General features: G+C 43.6%; 1 protein-coding gene and 1 long non-coding RNA gene across 12 annotated transcripts in view; both read left to right on the forward strand.

The window, feature by feature from the left end:
* SUSD6 (sushi domain containing 6) overlaps window positions 1-24,999 on the forward strand; it is a 95,596-nt gene that overhangs the window by 40,493 nt on the left and 30,104 nt on the right. For 9 of the 11 annotated variants that reach the window (XM_030485407.1, XM_030485404.1, XM_030485402.1 and 6 more), the window contains 2 exons: window positions 10,759-10,944; window positions 15,443-15,472. In XM_030485407.1, the coding sequence (XP_030341267.1) occupies window positions 10,824-10,944; window positions 15,443-15,472 (151 nt within the window). In that variant the 5' untranslated portion in view covers window positions 10,759-10,823. Of the gene's footprint in view, window positions 1-9,973; window positions 10,143-10,758; window positions 10,945-15,442; window positions 15,473-24,999 lie in introns of those variants that run through there. The other 2 variants (XM_030485412.1, XM_030485413.1) reach the window with 2 other exon arrangements.
* On the forward strand, window positions 18,026-24,066 carry LOC115607761. Its single transcript, XR_003991332.1, has 2 exons — window positions 18,026-19,093; window positions 20,702-24,066. It is a non-coding gene; the product is annotated as an uncharacterized LOC115607761 (long non-coding RNA).

The raw sequence follows: 24,999 nt of genomic DNA on the forward strand, positions 1-24,999 counted from the left end.
TGAAGCGGGAGTTGCTGTGCTTTTCCCATGAGGCTGAGTAGAGGTCACTGGGAGTTCTGTGCTAGAATGTTTGGTTTCTTCTTGTCAAATAGTTTGACTTGAGTGTTCTCACGCAGGATGCTTGGAGATGCATGGAGATGCATCCAAACCCTAAGCAAAGCAGAGCAACCTGTTTCCTGAGTGGATGTACTATTCCCTTATCTGCTAATGGCTTGACAGAGTAGTTTTGTACCCTGCAGGTAGAAAAGAGTTAAATGTGCCTGCTCTAAAATGCTGTTTTTAGGGGGAACGGGGAAGGATCTTCCACTTCTCAGCTCTGTGCGGGGAAGAGGTGTCTGGGACAGCATGGGTGGTATCTTTGTAAGGTGTTCTTGTGTGTCCACCCTATTGACATTTGAATATAAGCATGCTGGAGAAGTAACAAAATGCAGAAATCCAATGAAGACTATGCTCTCTTCTTCTTGCTTGTTCCATGGATGCTTGTCTGGGAGCTGAACCATTCAGGGGACAGAGGACTGTGACTAGTGCCAGAAGGGAGCACCTGAGAGCAGTGTTCTTGGCTGAGGCACAGCAGGCAGTATGTGCTGCTTTCAGGGAGGCGACAGCCCATGTCATGGCAGGATGCTGCTTCTCTAGCTTCTAGTCCCAGTAGTAAAGAGGCATTGCCTGCAGCTTTATGCAGGGTTTGTCTTTGCACATGTGAGTGTCAGGATGGAATCTGATCTTTTGGAGGGTTTTCCTTGGAGTTTTGATGCAGACTGGACAAGGCCTAGCTGTGCTTTTGCAGTCCTGGGTGGTCTACTGAAAAAGCCAAGGTGTGAGGCAGAAGGCTAAATAGCCTATATCCTTCAACTTCTGGGTGTATCTCCTCCTGACCTAGCACCGGCATGTGTGTAATTCTTGCCTGTGTGCAGCAGCACTTGGTAGTCTTTCTCACTGTTGCAAAAAACCTATAAGATTTACTGCCAAAGCAAGTTGCTGACTCTTGCTGTCCTGCTTTGTACAACTTTTTCCTCTCTTTCGGCTTCAATTTCGTTTGACTTCCTCTAACTAGGCAAACCTGTGTTGCCTTTGGCTATTGTGGAGCATTCTCACCCAGCTTTCTGGCTTTTAATCTGCATGCAAACCAGGATACTTGGAGCCCAGATTCAGGGAAAGGGTTTAGATCTAGAGCATCTTTATGCATAGTAAATTATTTCTGCCACACTTTAATGTGGTTTGAAAATGGAGCTAGTTTTAGGAGCAAGAAGCCTGTGCAATTACTTTGCCCAGCATGTTGTACAGGCTGCTTGCTTAAGTCAGAGTGCTTCCACACACTATAGACTTCGGCAGCAAAGTTGAGGTGGGAGTTTCTTGCCTCTCCTTAGCTGCTGCTTCGACTGGCCTCAGAACTGTGCTCGTACAAGGACCCGGTTTCATAGATTCATAGAATAGTTAGGGTTGGAAAGGACCTTAAGATCATCTAGTTTCAACCCCCCTGCCATGGACAGGGACACCTTGCACTAAACCATGTCACCCAAGGCTCTGCCCAGCCTGGCCTTGAACACTGCCAGGGATGGAGCATTCACAACTTCCTTGGGCAACCTGTTCCAGTGCCTCACCACCCTCATGGTAAAGAACTTCTTCCTTATATCTAACCTAAGCTTGTTTCCCTCAACAAGCTCCTGAAAGTTGCATCAGCATTGTGGAGGGGGTGGTTAGCTGGCCAGTGGGTGTGGGAGCAGCAGCATGGAAGTGTCTAGTCATCAGGAGCAAGGAGTCATCTTTCAACTAAGGTAGCTGCAGGATGACTCCTTCAGTGCAAGCCTGCAAGTGCTCGGGTGGTGGAGGGACAGGCCTCAACCCCAGCTGGGTTTGCGAAGGGGCAGCACTGATGTACAAGGGGCACACTAGACTATGGGGCAGTAAAGGCTGAGGAGCCATTGCTGCTATATAAACACGGTGTTGAGAGCTGCTGAATGAACAGTTACTACCTGGCAGTGGGTCTTGGCTGCCTCAAGACCCTTTCCTTAATGTTTTCTTTGGGTTTCTGTTTGGTAGCGGCTAGGCAGAGACCCCTCCCCAGGGAACTGAGGAGTGGTGATCCTTGTGACACTTGCAGCGTGGGTGCTGTGGGATGAGTGCAGGAGGCTGTGGGTGTCAGAGCATCCAGGGTCCCACCTCTGGGCTGTCCTGGTTCCAGCAGTGTCCGTATAGGTTTGTTTAAAGTATTTTTTTCACTAACGGCTTTGTAAAGTCTAAATGTCACTGGGTCAAGTGAGGGAGAAGTTGAAGCTTCAAATTGACCTTCTACTGAGATACAACACAGGTTTTATGTACGACAGGTTTTATTCTGTGGACTCTTACTTCTCTCTTTTCCGGCATGCTTCTTTCCCACCCAGATTTAATGGAGGAAATCCTTACTGCACAACCTTTAAACGGTTGTAGGTCTCAGGAGGCCAGTTTGCCACTCTATTAGAAAGGGACCTGTCCTGAGGATTCTGCTTTGAGCACTTCATATCCTCATGGTGTGTGTGCATGTCCCCTCATGACATGTTGTAAGCAGCAATCCTTCTTGGAGTGCCTCTCTAGCTTGATACTCCAAGCTTGTGCTGCTCAAATTGGAATATAATTACAGCTGATCCCTTGTTAGAAAATCAAATTAAGTACAGCCTGTTGAGGGATGCCAGAGAGAGAGAGAAAAGGCTGTGAGGGTCTCGTGCATAGTGAAGTGTGCTCTCTCAGAGCTGGTATTTGTGAGAGCGATTTAAAAGGAAGGAAGCTGTTAGGACTCCTATTTCCTTCTCTCAGCACTTGAGTATTGACTTTTGAGAGTAATTTGGTGGCTCCTTGCCTAAAGTCCAAAAGCCTCAGGTTGAGTATTGGGGTGAATACTGGTGTGCCTGCTGCTGGTGAGGGTGCCCAGCTGGGGAGCCTGCGCAGGCCACCTTCTGCAGCTGCCCTCAACTGTGGCCTCACAGGAGAGCAGCTCTGCATGCTGGCCCTATGCTAGTCATCCTACAGCTTTAGTTGCATGGGTTTGAATGGTGATGCAAAATCTGACTTGTCCTTTTTCAGTGGTATGCTGGTAAGAGCGCTATGGCTGGGTTCTGCAGAGTGAAATGTGCCTGTCATCGGTCGTGCCCCCAGTGAGGTTTGCAGCAATACATGTGCATCTGACACCTTAGCATAGTGCATTCTAAATAGGAAAAGCAACAGGAAACTTCTAATGACTTTGCTGCTACTAAAAGAGAAGAGTAAAGGGAAATAGTGAGCTAACAGACACAAAACTGAGCCATGGTTCTGAGGCCTTTTGAAGGCCTGCTTTTCCTGCGCGCCTCCCCCCCACCCCTTACTGAGATCTATTTAAGTCATTCTGTGCTGTGTTAAAGTCCCAAAAGCAGTCTTAAAAGTCAGAACCAGTCTTAAAGACACAAACTGTGCTTTTTACTTTGTCAGTTTGGTCAATGATGCTAGGCTGTTGAAAGAGTTGGAAGTTTTCAAAGGAGTTAAGGGGCAGTCCTGTTTCTCAGAGTTTTTGTGTGTCTGTGTGTGTTTATCTTTGAAAAGACCTTTGTGCTGACAGTCATCCAAACATCAAGGATTTGTTAGCCTGGAAGGTTCCGATATTGCAACATGTCTGTTGTGGAGAACTTTCTCTATAAACTGTGATTCAAATAGCAAGTACTGCACAGCAGTTGTCATCATCCCTTGGAAGTGGGTGAGTGGATGTTTTCATATCTGGGAAACTTGGTCATTCTAAACTCGTGTTGTGTCTCACAGCTGTGCTTTTAGGAATAAATGTAAGAGTGCCTCCGTCTTCTAGTATAGTTCCTTATTTAGATGTGAGACTGGTTCACTGAAGTTTATAGAGGGAGGGCTTTGACAGGAAAAAGGTTTCCCATATGGACGTCCTCAATGCTTGTGCTGCCTGGTGATGTTGCAGCTGTGTGTATAGCAGACTGCTGCTCTTAGCCACATCAGTTGAAATGAAAGCACAACAAGTGGTAAGGATGGGGAGAAGCACATTCTAGTAGTGGGGGATTATAAAATAAGCCTTTACTGTACATGGGCCTTGTGGTGGATTCCCTGAAACAGTTTAACACAGCTGCATAAATTAGAAAAGCATCCTGGGTATACAAGTGACCTTACCAAGCCAGTGCTGCTTCAAGAACCCTGTTCTTACTGAAAGTAACATTTCCAGCTTGTATGTGGTTTCAAGAGGTTTTGCCTTTGCACAGCTTTTCTTTATTCTCCTTCCCTGAAGCCATTTCAGTTTACTGTGAGTTTTCTTTTTTTAGGACTTATTATTTTTGGAAAGCTTTCTGGAACATTTTGTGCATATGGTCCTCTGTAAATGTGCTGTTGTACTGATTAAAGCTGAAAGTATGAAACCTTGCCTTTCTGATGCAGTGCGGCAGGGGAAAAATGCTGAAACAATACTTTCCAAAAAGGAAAAAAAAACACTAAAACCAACAAAAACCCACCCCAAAGCAAACGAACAACCAAACTGGGAAAGACTGAGATGTATTCTCTGCTATCCCCCAGTCTCTGCTTTCTCCCATAGATTGCATAGGTGCCGGTATGCTTCAAAAAACCAAAACAAACCAATAAAAAACCCAGCAAAAATCCCTTAAAGCAGATCCAGCACTTGTTTTTGTAATAATTGGTTTCTCTTCATTCACTGGTGACATTACCCCATTGCTATAAGCGTTTTTGTAATAGCACAGAAATCTGCCATGCATTGGAGTCGTGTGAATACCTTTGAGCCTGCTGTGCATTTCTCTTTGGGCTGCAGCAGGGAAGAAGCTCATATGCAAAGGCTTACACCCAACTGCTGGCATGGAAGGGAAATAAATGGAGAAAGAAAGCGGTCCCTGCTTTTAGCCCACAGAGGAATATGCTCAGCTAACCTCAGGATGACTTCTTGATGAACATCAAGTAGGATAAGGAGGCAAGCAAAGGAGTGATGAGAAAGCATGATCTAGATGTAAACAGGATTTCAGACTGATAGGAAGGATAGAGGAGAAGAGGCTGGGGAGTAAGCTATGCAAATTTGTGAATCTTCCAGGTTTATTCATTTGTGGTAGGAATGTTGGTATGACTTTCCCAGTTTTAAGGGACTGGTTATCCAGTAGTGAAAAATCCAGTTTCCTGGCTTAAAGCTTAGGTGTACCTTAGTAGGGCTGCAGAGAGTTAAGCACATACTGTTTATCAAAGATTAAAATGTGTTTCAGAACTTAGCCTGTTCACCAAGCTTCTTTCTGAACAAATTCGAATGTTCCTTCTTGAAAATGGGATTTCTGCATCACCAATTATTGCATTGGTGTTAGAAACCTTCATGAGAGAGAGGAGGTGAAAGCTAAACCAAGATATTTATGTGACAGTAACAGCTGAGTTTGCAGGTCACAGGCCAAACCCTATGGCACAATTGAGGAATGAGAAAGAAAACCCAAAACCTCAGATGCCACTGGTTGCAATTAGGTCTTGGTTTGCAGGAAGATATGTGCTGATTCCAGTGTCTGGAATTAGCAGCTCAGGCTGCCCAGGTGATTCCTCTCTCTAGCAGGGACTGTGCAATTCAGCCTTCTGCTTTATGCTGTGCCTGTGCTATGCAGAAATCTGCCCCTTTAGAATTCAAAGATGAAGGTGTGAAATGAAGCTACCAAATACAGATGTTCTAAATCATCTGATTACTGGAGGAGCAGGCAGAGTGTTACATGGGTGGTTTGACTTTTCTTATTTCCTCTCTTCCTCTTCCACCTTTTCCAGTTATCCTGGACAATTGAGTTGGCTGTGCTGAAAAGTCATATGATTAAGATTTTTCTAAACTGCCTGCAGGTAACTTTGAATGCTTTTTTTTTTTTTTTTTCCTTTGTGGCTGGTTTAACTGAACAGTTTAATTGAACTGTGAAGTTATCCCAAAATGTTAAAAATATAATTCTGTTTCTAACAGCTTTCAATTAAACTGATCTAGTTACAGAAAGTAAGTAGAATTAGGGATTTCATTCCTCTGCTGGCACTTGGACTTGATTTTTTGGTAGTTTTTCTTATCAAGCAGCCAAGAGGATGACTTGTTTTAAAGCTTGACTGCTCATTGAAAGTAGACAAAATAAGAATACAACAAAACCAGCAATGAAGGGTGAAGGTTAAATCCTCTGAACCACACTGCTCACATTAGATCCCACCTGCAGCGTGACCATGAGGCAACAACAATACTTGTGCTTCGCCTTCAGAAGGTATGCTGTGCACACCCATCACTCATCCTGCTGCCAAGATCTTTGCAATGTGCATTCAAGAGAGAGCAAACAATTTCTGAGTATTACTCTGTGAAGGGGAAACTATATGGATAAAACTAAGATTTCTGATATACACGAGGATTGCCAGAATATCCGTTTGGCAAGTGTCAAGCGTGGTGTTTAAAAGCAAGCCAGAAGCATTCCAAACATATTGAACACTTCCCTAAATAAACGGTGAAGTATCCAGGTTGAAGACCTGTTTTCCAGCAAGGGTGACACAGGACATAACTGTGCCAGGCATCTTGAGCAACTGGAGAGCCTCAGACTGTCTGTCCGCCCCCTGACATCTCATGTCCTTGGTGCTCTAGAACTACTTGAATCTGGTTCTCTTTCATGTCTTGAGCATATTGACCTTCCAAAGACAACTTTTCCATGGGGACCTAGGAGTCCTGCTGTGACAAAGCAGGGGAAAATCAGAAAATGAATCATAATCCTTGGAAAATGTATGCATGCTTTCAAAGGGATCTTAGCTCAAGTGATGTAAGTTGGCAGCTTCCGAAGGTCTAGAAAATAAATGGGCAGAGATCCCCAAAGAGCTTAGATTAGGAAAAAAGTCCTGCCATGTGCAAATGCATCATCTTTGGAAACAGCTGATTGTGGTTTAAGAGCGAGCAGAAAGTCTGGCCTGCATGGTTTCAGTGGAAACTGATGCCTGCTTTGGGAAGCTCATGTAAAAGTGAACTGCTACTGGTGTGAGCAGGGCTGGCTGTGTGCAGCGAGGGGAACTCATGCTGAAGCATCGCTGGGAAGGTTACTCGATGAGAAGACTGCAGGAAAAGAGAGTCGGGGATGGCTGTAACCTGGGAACAATAAGTCCTTTTTCCTTTGTTCATAGCATTTCTTGAGAGGGTGTGTGGCTGCTGACTTTGTGGCCGTAGAGGACAGTTTATTGTCTTATCAGTATTTGTAGGTGTTTTTCAAAGGGCACATTAAAAAAAGGCAAAAAAACCCAACCCCAGCCTTTGTTGACAGATGTACTGTTAACAGAGAAGAATGTCCTCTCTCCTCCTTACTGTATTTGTGGGAACTACTGGCTATAATAAATATTATCTTTGAAAACATCTCTGTTTAAACTTAATCCTCCCATAATCCTTCAGGCTAGGCTGTGGCATGTGAAAACGGGTCTGAAGTGTCCTCACTCCATATGCTCGTACTACTGCCGGCTTCTGCCTCCTTGTTTCTAGGACCCATTAAAGAAACTGGCTCATTCCTTAATGCTGTGTGTAACAGGGAGTCACTTTGATTCACGTGAACCCATGAATTGTTAAGCTGTCTTCCTGAGAGTATGTCTCTGACAAATGTGTGTGCTCTACAATGCACTCCAGTTAACTTTTGAAGGTGGAGGCCTGAAGAGTTATGAAAGCTGCTTCCCCCTAAGCTGTAGGTATAAGGAATGTGCTAAAACAAGAGTCAGCTTTCAGAGAATTGAATGTCTGTCTAAGTAGCTTCCCAAACACCAACTCCCCTCTGGGAAGAAAGGATACCTTCTTATCTAGCCAGAATCTCTTTTATCTTCTAATTTTGCTAAGGAAAAGTCAAGGCTGGGAACAAGTTTTGTAACTTGGCTGAAGCCTGAGGGAGGATCCTTGCCTCGCAGGCGGTGCCTGTGCCCATTGTCTCCTAACAATTCTGAGGGGGTTATCGGTGCTATCTTTCCCTGAGTAGTTTTGCTGCTTTTCCGTCTCCTTCACATCCCACACTGAACTCGGTCAGCTTAGTGGGATGTTACTGTAGGCATAACAGCGGCAATTTACAGCATTCCTTCTGGGGCAGCCCTGTGCCTCTGAAAAACAGGATCCCTGATAACGTGGGATTTCGTGGCTGGAAAGAGATGGGAAACCGTGGCCGACTTTAGAAGACGGAGATAAACAGCGCTGTGCTTTGGAGCGATCTATTAGTGACCTGAGGACAAGCAATAATTGATTCCCCCTACACCTCCCCCCAAAGATATTGTTGGTTTAGGTATCTCTAACTTGTTGTTCGGAGTCCAGAATTGGACTGCTGTTTTCCAGGTGCAACCTTTGGGAGAGGAAAATGCCTCTGGGGCAAGGTATCACACCTCAGGCAGCTCAGCAAATTCTGTGATGATTGCATGCCCTCTTTCCTTCCTTCCTGGCTGCTGCTATATCATGCAGCAAGGGCAGGGAAGGCCACCTTTAAAAGACACCTTGGCAAGACTTGCTGAGTTTATTATACTAATAAGGCCTAATTAAATTGGAATGGGGAAGACAGATCTGTCTTGATCTAATCAGAAGGGCCATTTGTTGAAGATGGTGTATTGCTTTGTCACAGCTGTAATTCGGTGTAGAGCATCAGGCTCTTAGAAGAAGGCAGCCAGCTGTTGGCCTGGAGTATAGGTCAGGTGCTGGCCTCTTTCCATTGAATATGAACTTTAAATTCATGTGGGAGATCTCACTTTGAGAGGAGGGGGCAGACGTACAGACTTGGCTTTCTTTACAAAGGACTTTTTTTTCATGGTCTAATTATTGCTGAAGGAATTCTAGCAGGTCAGTGGCAGCATTCTTACCCCTTTCTGCATGGTAGGAGTTTGGCGAACAAAGCATTGGCTCCTTCTCTGTGGAAGGTATGATAAATCTATAAGATGTGCTACAGGCGCAATGGGATAGCTTCACTTCTTCCCTTCCCCCTCCAAATGAAGCAAGAAACAAAAGGAGCAGACAGAGAGTTTATTGTAGCGTCAGCTCCAGACTTGCCACATGGCAGTTTAAATGTCATCTTGAAATGATATTTCAAGGCGGGGGTGTATGCAGACAAAGAATTCTTCTTTGGTAGAGACTAATTGACTTAAAAGATCCAAATTTTAAAGATAGCCCTTTTGTGAAGTGAATATGAGCGCAGTAGTGACATGGATCTAAGGAAACCCTCTTGTCACTAGCATGACTTCCAGGTTTAATGAGAAATTACATATTCCCTCTCATAATGCAGCTTCTTTTTTTCCCCTGAGTAATTGGAAATGTGAGTTGTAGCTGTTGGAGTTGTGTGTTTCTCTGGTCACTGCTGGTGTGTTGAGTTCATCTCAGAAGTACTTAAATATCTGAAAGTCATACTGCTTTACCTAGTAGTAGGAGTATTAACCCAGGTCTCTGATCTGTTCTCACAGGTATGAAAGGTATAATACCTCTGCACTGCTCAAATTTGTTTGGAGATATCCAGCAGTTCTGAATTTCTATGGGAAAGTTGGCCAAAAAACCCCACAAAAACCCAAACCTTCAATATGAATATACATTTAACTGAAGAAGCTGTAGCTGAATGGGATTTCCCTCAAAATTAAAAGTATTCCCGTGGTCAAGTGTAAAAAACCCATTAATTTCTGCACGGTTGGTTTCTTGTTTTGTTTTGGTTTTTGTCCCCTGAGAGTTTTAGATCTTTATGTAAGGAATAGCATGATAGAAGTGTTGAAATGTGTCTCCATGTGGGTTTGGGGGGTGGGTTTGTTTTGAATTTTTTTTTTGTTTGGTTTTTGGGTTGGGTTTTTTTTGGTTTTTTTTTTCTAATTTATTGTTTTTACTCCAGTCATTTACCCAGTTGTTTTTATCCTAGTTTTCTCCTTCCTTCTTTGTAAAACCAGTACACACAGAATTTTAATCCCAACTTTCAGTCATGAGCATTGGAGTTACGCATGGCGGTTACTGATCCAGGTCCAAAGTTACCATTGGAGGTCTTGCAGACTAAAACCATACTAGCTTGGTGGGACATGTGTTCTGCTGAGTCTTTTTCCTTCATTAAGGATTGGAGTCAACTTTGTGCTTTCTTGATTTCCTAACTGCGCTTTGTGTTTATGTGTGAGTCTAGTTTTGTTGTGACAGTGCCTGATAGGCTATGGCTGAATCCCTCAGTCCTCAGGTATGAGCAGTGTCACATCCTGCAGTTTTAATTGCTATGCTCTGTACTGTCAGAACATTATATACCTGAGGTTTGTGAGCTGGTTTACATTCCTCCTCATGAGCATGTGTTTGCCTGCCTGCTGGCTGGCTGTCAGGATTGCTGTGCCTCTCCAGGTGGCTGAAGAAGCATTTGATTTATTTATCCTAGCTGTCTAGTACAGCCTGCTGTGTCTTGGAGACCTTCTGAAAGGTGGTGGGGGTGTAGGAAGGCTGGCTCTCGTGAAGTTATTTTGAAACAAATTCTCCAGATGCTATATCCTCTGGGGTTGTCTTGAAAGGAAAAGTTGAAATTAATTGTAAGCTAGGTGGTCTTCACATCTGAAATATTAGAGGGTGGGTGAAAAGTTATGATCTCTCTAGAATGCAACTCCTTTTAGTATTTCATGTGTGGAAGATTGCCTTTTCTGTTCCTATTGCCTTGTGAACTGTGAATACTTCGTAAGAGTCCTAGATGCTAGAACATGCAAAAGGTCGCTCTTGTTTGTTTCTGAATCTCCCTTTTTCCTCCCCTCCCCAGATGTTGTAGGTGTTTGGCTCAACACTTATTGTTTCTTTCCTTGTCTTTGTTTTTGTAGACTGAGGTGCTCCTGATCAACCAGATCTTTCAGGAATTTTCAGAAGAGACTTTGGTGGGTAAAAGATGTGCCATGGAATGGTAGCACCAAAGAGCAACACAGGATCGTCTCTTGCCTTGACTAGCCATGGGTTATTTCTTCTGCTAGTTATCTTTGGTACCTTTGTCTTGGAAGCACAGGCCACAGGTAAGTGAACCCTTTGCATATGCTGCAGGGAAGGGGAGATGTATAAATATGGAGGTGGCCTTATGTTTTTAAGGGGAAGCTGGTGATGGTTCATGCATTTGTACCTATCTTTTGGTACTCACAGGAAAAATTCCATTGCTGCTTGTTAAGCAGATGGCAGCGTCTGAACTGAAGGTTTTGTATATTCGTAAATAAGTGCTTGCCCTTTACTCTGTCATTTTGTTTTCCCCAGCTTTTTTACCCTCCACTTTAATCCCTTCACTGCAGTTGGGGGCACTTGGACCATCTCAAGAGCGTGGACCACATTTTGGCTGAGTGAGATTCTTATGTAGACACCCATATCTGTATGCCCTGTAGCAACTGCTCATGTGAAGTAATTTTGGAAGCAGAGACTGTCTTCAGCAGAGCTGATGAATCTGTTCAGTGTTCCCTTGTGTGCTATCTTCTGACACCTCAGCACCTGCTAACTGCACCCCTCTATTAGATCCTCTTTTGCAGCTTCAGTTTTTCCCTCTCCCCTTTCTAACTTTTTGATATTTATCTAATGGGCAAGTGTTGTGAATAATGTAAATAGCAATGCGATGGGATGATATGTAAATGTCAGCAGAGATGAGGGGATCTGCCTTTTAGAAATGAGTGGAAGAAGGAGGTATATTAGATGCTTACAAGGTAGTTCATGATGTGAAGTACGTGCTTGTTTACCCCGTATACTCTGAAATGTGTTTTCTCTCAGACCAGCCTTGATGTAGCTTTTGTCTGTAAAGAGATGCCTGATCATAAGTAGCATTGGGTGGAAGGAATAACTTTGTGTGCTCTTGCGCAGAACTTTGAAGGAGGTTAGTCCTGAAAAGGCATGTAGATTTGACTTCAGCATCTGTTGCAATGCAGAGCATTAGCTTGCCTTTGAAAACAAAACTTGAGTTCTTGACATACTCTAAAAAGTTTTATTTATTTGACATATCATGGCACCTGAAAATGTCCCATGACCACCACTCCTTAGCATCAGTGAAGCTTGCATTCGCCTCTGTGTGGTAGAGCAGAATAAATGCTAGTTGCCAGATGCACTCAAAGCCAAGGTGATCTTATATCGAAAAGTCTGCTGGTGCTTAAAACTGGAGGAGGAGCTGATCTCCTTTTAGTATTTCTGGCTCTTCAAGTTGGAAGGGAGAGGCTGCTGAGATCAGATATCCCAGCCTTGTATGTCTTTCTGGCCTGATTTTGGCTTCGTAGGTAATGAGAGGTGGGGAATACACACGAGAGAGTGAGAAACTGTCAAGAACACATAGAGTGGGACAAGATCTTTTTGAATCTGGTCTGTCCTTGTTTTTTTTCCAGTCTTGCTGTTATTGATGATAACGTCACCGCCTCATTTCAGATATAAGTCTGTCAGATATGCCTCCCAGCCTGCAGCTGGAGCACACCATCCCCATCTGAAATGCCCATGACATGCTGCAGCACCTTCAATTGAGTCTGTAATCAGTATGCAAATGCCTTGTGCTGCATGGGGCTGCTGCATGGGGAAAGGCAGCCACAAGACTGGCAAGCCTTCTTAGTATCATTTTTGAGGCATCCTTTCACATTAACAAAAGCACTAGTTAAGCATGTCAGAAGACCCAAGAGTCTCTTCTGCATTGTTTCCCTTTCTGTGTTGCTTTTGCTTCAGGACCTGAAACCAGCTGTGGAAAACTGATCAAGGCAGATCATCAGCTAAATAGGATTATAGTGGCTAGGCATGAACCATTTCCTGCAGGGGAAGTGAGAAAGTGAGTGCATGTGGAAGGGAGCCCAAGATCATAGCAGAGGGCAAGTCATGAAGGGGGAAAAACATCCTGGGGAATGGCTTGCTGAGGAGAGCTTCCATGCACAGGTTTTGTCAGACTGGGAGGTATCAACTCAGCTGCCAGTTGCTGGGAGGGATGGGGGTGCTCAGCGGTGCGTCATGGGCCCAGAGAGCTGCACCTGCAGCAGCACGCCAGCCATGAGTAACACTAATGAGCAAGTCAGCCGCGGAGCGGAGAGCCAGATGGAGAAACAAAGAACACTGGCGAGGCACTTGGAAAATCATCTTTCCCTCATCTTTGTCCCCCACCATCTTCGCTTCAGTACTTTACATAGCAAAATCTTTCAGAGCAGGCAGAGCAAAGCGATGTTAAGGTGAAGCAAGAGCTTGTATTAAATCTCTTGGTAGTAATGCTTATCTTGAATATGGGGCCAACGTGACACGCTCACAATTGCTACAAAAGCTGAAGAATATTCTCATAAAAAGACAGACAAGCATGGAGACAATGGCTGGCTCAGCTCTCAGTGAGAAAGCAGAGCTTGCGATTCATATGTTTAAAACCATATGATGTATATTGTATTGCAATAATTTTACTGTTTAGAAATTGTATTACTTGAGTTCCAGGAGGCTTAGATATATTCATTTTCTGCGCAGGAATGTGTTCTCTCTGCCATGTGTTTAATGCAGAGGGCAGACTCATTTCCAGTCAGCAAGCATCTGGTCTGTCCTCTGGTAATAAATTGATTTTATTTATGCATGGATTTTAAAGAAAAATCTTGAGTGCTTTGTCTCAAGCAATCTTTCCAAATGTCCTGGAGTGCCATGAGATGAGTATGATAAGTTGCTTAGTCACTGAACACTGTAGAATTTGGGGAAACTGCTCCTTATTCACGGGAAGATATCCATGAATCTAAAAATAAGCGCTGCACATATTTTAACACAAAAAAAATGCAGCATTTGGTGATGGGCAAGCAATGAAGCTATGTCAGAAGAGGAGGATTTATAGAAACTTCAGTGCTGTTCAGAAATATATTTTGAGCCTTTATCGCTGTTTTGCCTTTTTTTCCCCTGTCTGGCAAGTTCTCTAGGATTAGTTGGGGGAAGTAATGAAAGAATAAGGAGGCAAAGAGGCTTGGAAAGCAGGGACCTAAAATACTGATGCTTAGTTCTTCATCTGTGTCTTCTGGTTTCTTTTGAGGGTTTATCTGGGATGTACGCTCATGAAAGAGACTGGATGCTTAGTGGATAGAGGTGGGGAATTTTTGACGTGTTGGAAAGGAGCAATAACAACAATTTTACTTTCCTACAGATAACGCTTCTCCATTCTTTCTTTGTTGCTGTCTTCCTCCTGTCTCTGGCCCTTAAGGTTATTCCCAAGCTCTCGGAGGGCTTGTGTTTATATCTCATTCACAATAGTCCTCCTATCTGGCCAGGCTATTTTTGGAAGGATAACAGTGGATCAGAATAAGTTGTTCATTAAATTTGAACATGTAGTCTCTAAAATACTCTGAAAGCTTCCTAGCATTTGTGTTCCAAATGCTGTAATCTATGTTGGATTCATAACCAGCTCTGTCAGAAACCTATCAAAACATAGGTTGGGCCTTTCATCATTAATAATAGTGCCACCTGGTCCTGGGAAATGCACATAAAGGTGTTGATAGAAATATTAAACATCCCAAATTAAGAGAATATTGATATCTGTAAATGAAAGAGTTTAAATATTAACCTTTAAAAATTATTATTAATGCAGGCTGAGTGAATCTAGGTCCATTTAGGTTTAGATGCAGCCTGATTTGTTGACTGATCACATGTGAAATGCTATAAAGCTAGCTCTTTAATTTTTGGGATTGCCATTAAAGTGATAAATTGAGCTTGAATAAACTGAAACGACTTCATTCCTGTGTGTTGTCTCTGACGCAAATGCAGCCAATCTGCCACTTACTGCTCTAAGGTCTTTTCAGTGCCAAGGTTATTCTGCACAGAAGCTCTTCGATACTGCTCGTATTTGTTTGCATTGCATAGAACAGCTTGTTAGAGCGCACTGCAGTCACTGAGCAGATTCAGACTTGTTCCTACTCTTTGGGAATCTGTGCAAAGCAGAGGTTTCCTTTGTCTCTGATTATGCAGCTGTAAGGAAAGCATTTATGCAGCTAGGGATGAATTCAATGGCCATGAAAGCAAGGGCACTATAGCATTGGATGGCCAGACAGAAATGTGGGGAGGTGTCATGCTTGAACAGAGGATCTTGATTCTAACTTGCAAGCTTCATGTGAGTGTGGATTTGGAGAAATTACAGGGTCAGCCCCAAGGAGTGTGTAGTTCTGCATGGAGAGAAGGGGAAGCAGTTTCAGGTGCAATTCCTTCTCTCAGTCCCTTTGGAGACTTTAGTAAGGGCAGAGTGGTACAGAAGAACATGGTAAAGAGCTGCGAAATAATGGCTAGGCTGCAGAGATGGCTAGGAAGTGGTTGCAGGCAGGCCCAGAACTAGACTATTCAGATAATAATATTCTTATTGTTACTACAGTGATCCGGGCAGTGATATTTAAGCAACTGGTTTGAAGGGATTAATAGGGATTTCAAGAAGCCACACAACTTGTTTGTTTTTAACCAGTTCTAGTGGTCGAAGGATGAATTAAAGCTGTGTGGTCTTTACCTACCTGCTGGAGTAAACCACAACAGCATAATAGTAATCCTGAATTTTCCCTTTGTCTGCCCTAGGTTGGCTCAGCAAATCCAAAGGACCTGCATGTGAGTAGACTTATATTCACTGCTGTAATACGAGAAATAAGTGTGATGTTTTACTGGTTAATATAACTGGCTGTGAGGTAGGATTCCTATCACACTTCTGTTGTGGCGTGTAGGCTGAGAGCCATCTCTTTGCCCTGTTTTCATTGTTGTCCATTGTATTTGGGAAAAATGACTGCCCTCAGTTTGAGAGAGGAAGATTAAGTTTGTATGTTTCACTGTGCTTGAAGGGATCCCTGTGCCTTCTAGACCATTTAAATTCAAATTATTCAAGAAAACACAAATAGAATAAATACTTCATTAAAACACACAGAGAGATGCTGCTTGTGAGAGTTTTGAGAGGCTGCCAGAAAGGGTTGAGAGGACAGAGAGGGCAAGCTGGGGCAAAACCGCTTTTGTTTCCTTTAATCAAGAAAGGTGAACATCTCATCAGAGGGCATGACTCTGGATATATTCCATTGGATACTCCTGCTTCCTGCTTTCCATTTTCTGTGCTTGGAAAAAGTCTAAAATCTTTCCAGTGGGCATGTTGTGGATGTATGTAACTTTGGGGGGAATTGGGAAGCATATTTGGTTTCTCTGTCTGTTCTAGCAGGAAAATAAGCTGCTGCTTGAGCTAGAATGAGAAAGACACTGCTTGTAACAAGCTGTGGATAGTCAGGAGTGAAGACAGGGTGCTGAAGGCACTTGAACAGCAAGCTCAAAAGTGCTTGTACCTTTGTGACAGTAATTGAAACTCAGTGACAGGAGTATGGCATTGTCTCAAGAGGTTGTACCTCCTTATCTGTGTGCGCTGATCTGCATCTAAAATCCGTTTTCTTTCTAATGAACTGAAACCTCTGGGGAGTGTTCATTTTCCTCTGCAAGCAGAAATTCCCCTGGGGCTCTGCTATTACAAAGTGTTGTACTGAGTTGGAGGACTGGTGAATTGCTTGCTTCCAGATGGAGTGGAAGGGATTTGAAGTAACTCCTTAGGTATGAGGCTGCTTAGGTGAGTTATAGGATGTGCTAGGTGGATTGGGCTAGAGGGGCCTTGTTGCTAAACTGTTGAAGAATAAAATGAGCTTTTTGGCTAAACCTGTTACAGTGATCCTTTTATTATAGAAGGCGGAAGAGAACTTCTGGAGTTCCTCTGCTGAGAAGACTGCCAAATCTCAAGAGGTGGTGGGGATGCTCTCACGCTGCTGATGTACCTTAGCCTGGCTAGTGCTGGCTGGAGGTGCCTCCTGTGTTCCTTCTCTATAGGGCCAATGTTGTGAATGCAAGGATAAGTGCATTTATCTACTTCTTGTTGTAGGAAGCATTACAGGGGAAGCCAAAGAATTGAACAGTAGGGTACCAAAAGAGCATCTTTAAATCCTGCAGGCTCAGCGTTTTAGGTCTAGCTAGTCATCTTAATTCAATGGGGAAAATCTTTCTTGTTTGAGGTCAGAAGGAAACATGGCTAATGCTTTTGAGATATATCTTTTACCTTGTCAGTATAGGGAGAAGAATGTCTGATTTGAAAAATACTGTAGAGATAAGCACCTCTGGTGGATGGACATATTGAATTTTCAACCCACAGGTAGGGAAGAAGCATGGTAGGCCTGATGCATGCAGAATCATAACTAGTAAGCCAGAAGCTGCTGCTGCTTCTTTTCTGGCTTGAAGGAACATTTTCTATGTCCTGAGAAAAAGCTCAGGTGTATAATGAGTTTTGTGTCAGACATACCCTTAGGTGCCCATAAAATTGTCCATCAGAGAATAAAACTGTTTTGTGATCTTACCAATTTTGCTCAGGCAACTTTGCATTCTCTTCTGCTTCTTTTTCAGCAGAGATGTCAGCTGCTGAGACAACAGGTGAAGTTCTTCTGGTTTAGGTAGAACTAGAACATTTTGAAGGAAATGGAGGTACCTGGAGACTCTTCAGACATAGAAAAGGACTAGAAGTGAGTGGAGATTTTTAGGTAGGTGGTAGCATAGATTGAAGGTGAATAAGGATCAGGGGAGAATAAGATTCTAGACAGGAGAAAAGGGAAACAGAGCAGTGCAGCAGAACGGAGGTAAAAGCTTCCACAGGTGGAGTTGTGGGAAAGATCATGGTGGTTTAAAAAGCCAGTTAGTTGCTTAATGGTTAAGTAGTGTAAGTCCTGAAAGAAGGTAGTGTTTTAGCTATGCAAGCAATTTAGAATAGTTGAGAATAGTATGGTCTGAGAGGAAAACCTCTAGTAGAAGTATATACGGCTGTGTTTGTTTTTTTATTTTTGATTGGGTTTTTTTTTCTTAATACAGCAGGATGCAGGATATGCCTTCATAACATCAGGCTTTTGAGGCTGTTCCATATGCAGTAGGACTGGCTGAGACACTGACAGAGTTTAAGAATTTGAGGGTTACAAAGTGTGTGTGCCCTCCAGGGACTGAAGCTTCAAGGCATTAATCTCCTCAAGGCAGAAGCAGAGCAGGGTGAAGATGCCAGTTACTGGAGCACTGGCTGGGTCTGCGTACAAGTGCTTTCACATGATGGCTGGGGATCTGGTGGGGAGAGAAACTGCAAAAGACCATATAGCAACTGTATGTGAAACAGGACATAGGAAGAAGTTTCAAGTGGAGGTTGCTGCCATGTTTAGAGAAGTATCTGTGACTTTCTCAGAAAGTTCTACTTTTCTTAATTTGTGTTCAGTTTTATAGTTAAAAGCTGCTTTGTTCTGCCTCATCATCCTGGATTTATTTGGCTGCTACACCCACTGTAGAGGAACCCTTCCTTGTAAACAAGATAAACCTGCTAAAGCTGCTAGACCCTGGATCCTTGTCAGCACCAAGATATTTATTGGTCCCTGCTCATGTGATGTTTTCCTGGTGGATCCTGTGTGTCACCGTATGCATGGAATGAAGTTATGTCAGAGCAGGTTAGGGACTTCCGGTGTTGCTTCTCTTCTGGACCTCCAGCATCCTGGGAATTGATATGCAGGAGACTTACCTGATGCTGTGGAGGCCTTTAGGAACATGCTTCTGGTGTGTCACACAAAACTCACAGCTGTTGGTTTATCCCTGCTGGAAGAGAAGTGTGGGTTTTTAACGTTGTTTCCTCTGGCCCATTCCACTCCTATCTTCAGAGCAGCTAGCTTTGAAACTCAGAGTCCTAGGGATGCACCTGCTGGGTAACCAGTCTGCAGTAGTTCAAGTTTTAGACCTGCTGATGTGCTTCTTGTGAAGAACCAGTACTGTCAGAGTTGAGCTGAGCCACGTGTTATGCTGCAGCACATCTTTACTTCTCTTTAGCACAGGCAAAGGACCGTAACTGTAATGCTCTGTGTTATCCTAAAGCTAGCACTTCCATTCTGTTGGTGGTTTTGCTTACCCTAGCAAAAATAACTTTTGAATCCTTCTGGAGATCAACCTTCAGGTTTCATTATAAACACTTTTTTGGGTGTAATGGACTTAGGTTGCACAATAGATAAAGGTTTTGTCGTTTGAGTAGTTAGGTTCAACTGTGACTTTTATCTCAACTGAGGAAATTATTCATTTTCTTTTTATATGTAAGCTGAAAAGCCTGAACATAGCCGCAAGCTGCAATGAGTTTACTTTTGAGTGTCTTAGTGAAATTCACAAAAATGGCAAGTTTGTTTTTCCAATTGTATACTTTTAGTCCTCTGTTTCTTTGTCTTTCCCAACAAGCTAGTTTTGCTGCAAATGTTATGGTCAGTAGCCCAAAGCAGAAGTTAGTCTTGCTGCAATGTAGAAGTATGATGTCCTTGAGCTAGTGTAGTTTTAACCTTCGAGCCTTTCTGCTTTGAATCTCTTTATTTGTATTTACTTCTCAAATACTTGAATGTTAGTTTTAAGTTGATGGCTTGCACTTTGTTGGTGGCTGTTTCCTCCATGACATTTAGTAAGCTAGACTCCACTTTTGGAATAGCTGGGAGAGATGTACAGTGCTGGGAGAGCTGAGCTCTCTATTGGTGCAGGATCCTTTTTCAATTTTGTGTCGCTGAAGCGGTAGTGAAACAAAGAGCTTGCAAGTTTGATCTTAAACAGATCACAAGACTGGCAGTCAGGCACTGTTAGCACACTTGTGCTGTGTGGGAGAGGAGGTACATGCAGTGGTAGCCTCATCACTGTCTGCTGGATGCCTTTGGTGGGCACTTGAAGTACAGTGTGGACCTGTGCTGGAAAAGGTTAGCCCCTCTGAGAAGTTCTGCCTCCTCTTAGCTCCCTAGAGAACTGCCTGCCCCTTGGCACATGCCTCCAGCACTGTTTTTTCCTTTTTTTTTTTTTTTTTTCTTTCTCCTGTCAGTGTTGCTTTGGTCATGTTTGGTCCCACTTTAACCAGCTCTTTCCACTCATGAGCTGATTCCATGTAAGAGTTGAGTCTTTGGATGGGTAGTGGTATGACGGCATGAGGGAAATGACAGGCTGATGTTGCAGCCTGTCATCTGGTACGCAGGTAGGGCTGCTCTTAGCATCGTTGATTCTTGCTATCAGAAAAACCAAGAGAGCCTGGTCAAAGCTGCTAATTAGGGGTGTTGTGAGGAGATTCATTCTCTTGACTGCAGTCAGGGTGAGCAAAGACTTGACTATTTTACTGCATACCTGGCCACCTCCCACTTGTCTTGAGGCAGGTCAGGAGTATTTCACACTTGGCTGTGTCAGGTGCTGTGGAGAGATTTGAGAGGATGAAAATGAATGTTTGTTCTGCATTGTCTCACAGCAGGGAAGCATCTATCACTAAGTCTGCTTCCATCTGTTGACCTCTTAACTTGATTAGTTTCTTTAAGTGGAGAAAAATTTTTCTCCTGACTAGTTGGTTAGTAGCACCAAGGGAAGGTGCCTGCAGAACTGAAGCTTTTGTAGTTTTAATTTAAAAATTATTTGGATTTGGTGGCAGCATTTCAGAGCTGCTTGCCAGTGTGCACCCTGCACAGACAAAACCAAAAACATCTCCCTTTCCAGAGCAGTCTATCACCTTTCTTCTTTCTGTAGGAATAGAGGTTGACCTCCTCAGATACTTCTCTATAGGTAGAAGTTCAAACACCTAAGCAGCAGTGGGATGACTGAACTTCCAAGGTGACAAGGTGGCAAGAAAAGAAAACAAGTTCCTGTTTCTTTTCTAGCAGAAGGATTTGTGCTTTCATGTATTATTTCTGTGGTGTTAAAGTAGCTTCATCCACTCTCATAGTAAAGTGGGAATCACTGTAAACACAGCAGTGTTAGTGGAAGGCAAATGTTGTTTCAGTCTTTAGCTTGGTTTTGCAGTTAAGCTGTCTTCACTTAGTGTAAAACTTAGCTTATTTACTTCTCAGCCGTTGTGGTGGTGGTCTCCCTGTCAGTTGTTATATATCCTGTGGTGGCAGGATGAAACCTGTGGTGCCTGATCCAATCTCTGACCCCACAGCAACTAGTTCCAGTTGCTTTTGTAGGGATGTTGATGGCTCTCCATCCTTTTGGAGTAGCTTTCTGTGTGGGAGGGATTCCTTCCCAAGGCTGAGCTGGTTCATGGGCTTGTGAGGATAGATGTATATATGTTGATTAGTTTCTTTGAGTTGTGCTCTCCTATCCCAATACCAATGTTGTGCATAGTTTAATGACCATCTATAGCGATTTTTACTGCCATACAGTTGTTTAGCAGTAGCAAGAGTGCAGTTGGGGACTTTCCGCTTTGCCTTTTTTCAAGTCTTCCCCCAGCCCATCTTTCTTCTGGCGTGTTTGGAGAGCACAAGGCCATGGTGTACGGCTGCTGCGCCCCGGGCCCCCGCCTCGCATGCATCAATTCATCAGCTTGATCTTTCCACCCCTGCTCCTCGGGAGGGTCGGATGGCAGCTGCGGCTCCTGTCAACCATGATGCCGGGCAGGGAGCTTTAGGGAGGAGAGTTACAAAAGACCCAGCTTAAATCGTCTGTGTAAGGGCACAGCAGAGGCTCTGTCACCCAGGCACCACCGCTTGTCTTCTGGTGCTATGGTTGTAATGGCATTAGCATTTCAAAAAGGGGATTACCACAGCCCTCCGGTTCTGAGGGGAGGATATTTTGGCTGTTATTTGAAAAGCCGCTTTCTGGCTATCTCTCCTTTTATTTTTCCTGCATGTGGATCCTGAAGGGTTGGTGAAGGTGGTTGCGCCATGTTAAAAGTGGGTTGTTGCTGCTGTTTGTTGGCCTAAACGTGGGCTGGTAGATGTGAAGTTGTCACATTCTTGCTGTCACAGTTGACAGCACTTTCTTGCTGATTTGGAGAAACTGTCTTCACAATTTCCTAATGGGAAAGTTAAATTAAATAACCTGTGTTGGGGTCACAACTGTGTGATGGAGAACTATCCTGAAGTCATGCTTACAAGGAGAAGTTAAGGTAGTTTGTCTCATGTATTTCAACCAAAGAAAATGGGCAGCACACATCCTATTCATTGTCTGCCTTCCACACCTCTTGTGGTACCATAAAACCACTTTCTGTGCCCAGGCACAGGATTTTAGGTTCCTTGGGAAAACAATGGTGTTTTTATAAGGTGGCCTTTAAAAACAAAAATTCCTCTAGTGAAACTTTCTTGCAACTCTGTCGCATTACTGTCACCTCAGATCAATATTCAGTTAATCTTCATTTTTCAGTGAGTTCACTTTCCCTTTCTGATGTTGCTTGTGCTGGAAGTTTGCATTAAGGCCCTATTTACACTGAACCACATGGAAAATCCCCACGGTTACTGTCTCCTCTCCAGTTCCATTAGCTGTAGAAATGATGGGTTGGGCCCGACAGGTTGGTCGTCTGGTCCCTGGAGGAAGAGAGCGAAGGGAATTGTCTTGTTTGCCTACCAGAGATAGGGAAGAGTACTTTGTGCAACCTCTTCAACCGTGTGTGGGTCCTAAAATTAGTGGCTGACCCATAGTATCTAAATTAGGAGCCCCTTGGCTTGACTGTGTGCATGTTGGAGGTTGGAGGACATGTAGCAGACAATGTTGGTGGTTGCCTGGGGCCTTGACCTGAGTAGTATTGCTAGTGCTGTGTGTATTGAAGTGCTGAATAAGAATGGAAAGGTTTGTTTTGTAGAGACGTTATTAGTTGCTTAGGTTGAAGTCTTCATAGGCCTTAATTAATCTTTGTGTGTGCCCACAAGGACTTGCATGTTCATGTAGGGCATAGCTTACTAAGTGGTTTTGCAAAGCAGTGCTGGCTTGAGTCAGGGCTGTCCCTTGCTCTGGGTGCTGCTGGGAGCAGCCGTGAGCTGGGACTCCCGAGGTGACTCCTGGCTCCTGTGTAGGGACAAACAGCTGGAGACCAGCTGGAAGAGCTGCATAGCTCTTCCTGAAAGAGGTGGCAGGCGTGGCCCATAGATAAGCTGTCCCTCAGGGCATCAAGGAGGAGCAGAGTTACAGTTTTCTTTGTAAACACAGTGCAAGGTACTTGGTGTGCTGAGGAAGGGAGGCATTTAACTTCTCCATGTGAAAACAGGAACTGTGGAAGGCCTTCCAGGAGCGTGGTGGTTGCTGACGTGTGTGTTTATTCAGCATATTTCTAACTCTGCCAGTCTCCAGGCCTGCTCTAAGCTGCTTATTTCTGTAGGGCACACATCTGTCCATAAGCTTCAACAAGCATGGAGTGTCTGCCTACAACATAAGATATCAACAAGGATGGTGGAGCTTTTGGGTGCCCTGTGCCTCAGGTGAGCTGGACAGGAAGCACAAGGCAGCAGAGATGCAAGTCTCTATGGTCACTGTCTTGTCCTCTCCCTTTTTCTAGTTCTCCAAATGCATCAGCAGACACAGCTATGCAAATCTGCCAGCTGTCTCCTTGGGAAGTTAGTCAACAAGTCGCTGTGCAACCAGCTCTAATTGCACAGGCTTTTGAATTTGCATTTAAAGTAAGCTACCGTGCATCTTTGTGTGGCTGGTTTTGGGATGTGTGAATTTCTGCATCCTCTTTTCAAAACACCTTTTCTGGTAGTGATGATAGAAATTAAATACTCAGTATTATGGTGGAAGCAGGCTGGAGAAAAAGTAGAACTGTAAATCTGAATGCTGTGAATGGAAAACCTGAGAACTAAAGAATGTAGGAAATTACAAACAGCCTTGATTCTGAGGGGTGATCAAAATTTGGGTTTACTTGGGGGGGAGACACCCTCTGTCGTTCTTTCCAATCTCACTACCATTACTGTTTTAAGGCTTGCAAGAGAAAGATAAGGGCTGTGAAAATTAGAATTAATAAGTGCTGGTCATAATGTTTAGTGGTGCGAGAGCATTTATAATTATGGAGTAAGAGGAGGGGAAAAAAGCATGAAGGAGAAAGCAGTTTTATTTCCCTTGCTCCCTGTTTGGATTAATGAATTTAATTACTTGGAAATAGCTAGTAGCAAACTTGTGGGTTTTTCCAAATGTGCTTTTAACAAGACAGCAAATTTTAAAAGAAGAGGCAATTCAGTAAAAATAATTGAAGACATAAGAACTTAACTGCTATATCCCCCATTGCAAGTGCTTTTTGTCAGTAGATGTTAAGAGAACTGAATTAATATGCCTCTGATGTACTGGGAGGGAAGAAACCAGGGCAAGAAGACGCAATTCTAAGTGCAGGGAAGCAAGTGAGATACCGACTTTCAAATAGATCCTTATAATAAAGTTGTTCATTCTTTTTGTTCCTGTCAGCATGAAATAGAGACAAATATGGCAAGGAAATGGCTGAGCAGAGTAATGGGATTCTGTGTAACAAGCAGCAAGAGTGCATGAGGTGAGAGAAAGGAGATGGGGCAGAATGCCAAAAAAGGAACTTTGTATAAAAAACCTTGTGTCAGAAATTCCTCCCTTCTCAATGGTATAGTTCAGTTTCCATTAAATTGTTTGCTCTTTTGTCAGCTTAAACTGGTCTTTATAAAGGGATACGGCAGCTAAGCAAGTAAATAGCAAAGAAAAATTGCATCGCATCTTTTTTAAATTAGGGAAGATATCTGGTGGGATGACTCTGGTGGTGTCAGATACATTTACTGTCAAATGACATCTTCCAAAGTGCTTGTGTCCTACTGGTAATCACTGGTTGGGAGAGAATGTCTCAAGTCATGCAAGCACTGCTGAAAATTTTTCTCAGTGTGTTTAACAATCTGAAAGAGGGATTTAGTATCCTGCTGCTTGAATTTGCAGGCAATATAGTCCTGAAGGAGAGCTGCAAAATTCCCGTGATGACTGAGTAATACGACTACTCTGAATGACAGAGCAACTGAATAACATCTGGAAATTGATGAACAGAGTTGCTCCAGGAAGGCAGAATAGAGTCATATGCCTTTTCATTTCCTCTTGGTGGCTATGTACCCCCAGACAATAGTAATTATCTACTAAAAAGTCTACCAGCAGCACAAGAGAGCTTCATATTTCCAGCTTGTCCAGTTCTGTGATGAGGACAGACACGTTGCCAGAGCTATCTGGGCCCTGAATACTCATGGAGGGAAGCTTAAGTCTCCAGCTGCAGTTCTACCTGGAAAGGTGCTTCTGTGTTCCCAGTTTGCTCAGTAGCAACAGGCTTTTCTATTATCTTTAGCATTGGTATGAGCCCTACTGTGAGGACTCCCTAGGGCATAATTTGCTAG

The sequence above is a fragment of the Strigops habroptila genome, chromosome 4, assembly GCF_004027225.2.
Source record: "Strigops habroptila isolate Jane chromosome 4, bStrHab1.2.pri, whole genome shotgun sequence".
Taxonomy (NCBI): Eukaryota; Metazoa; Chordata; class Aves; order Psittaciformes; family Psittacidae; genus Strigops; species Strigops habroptila.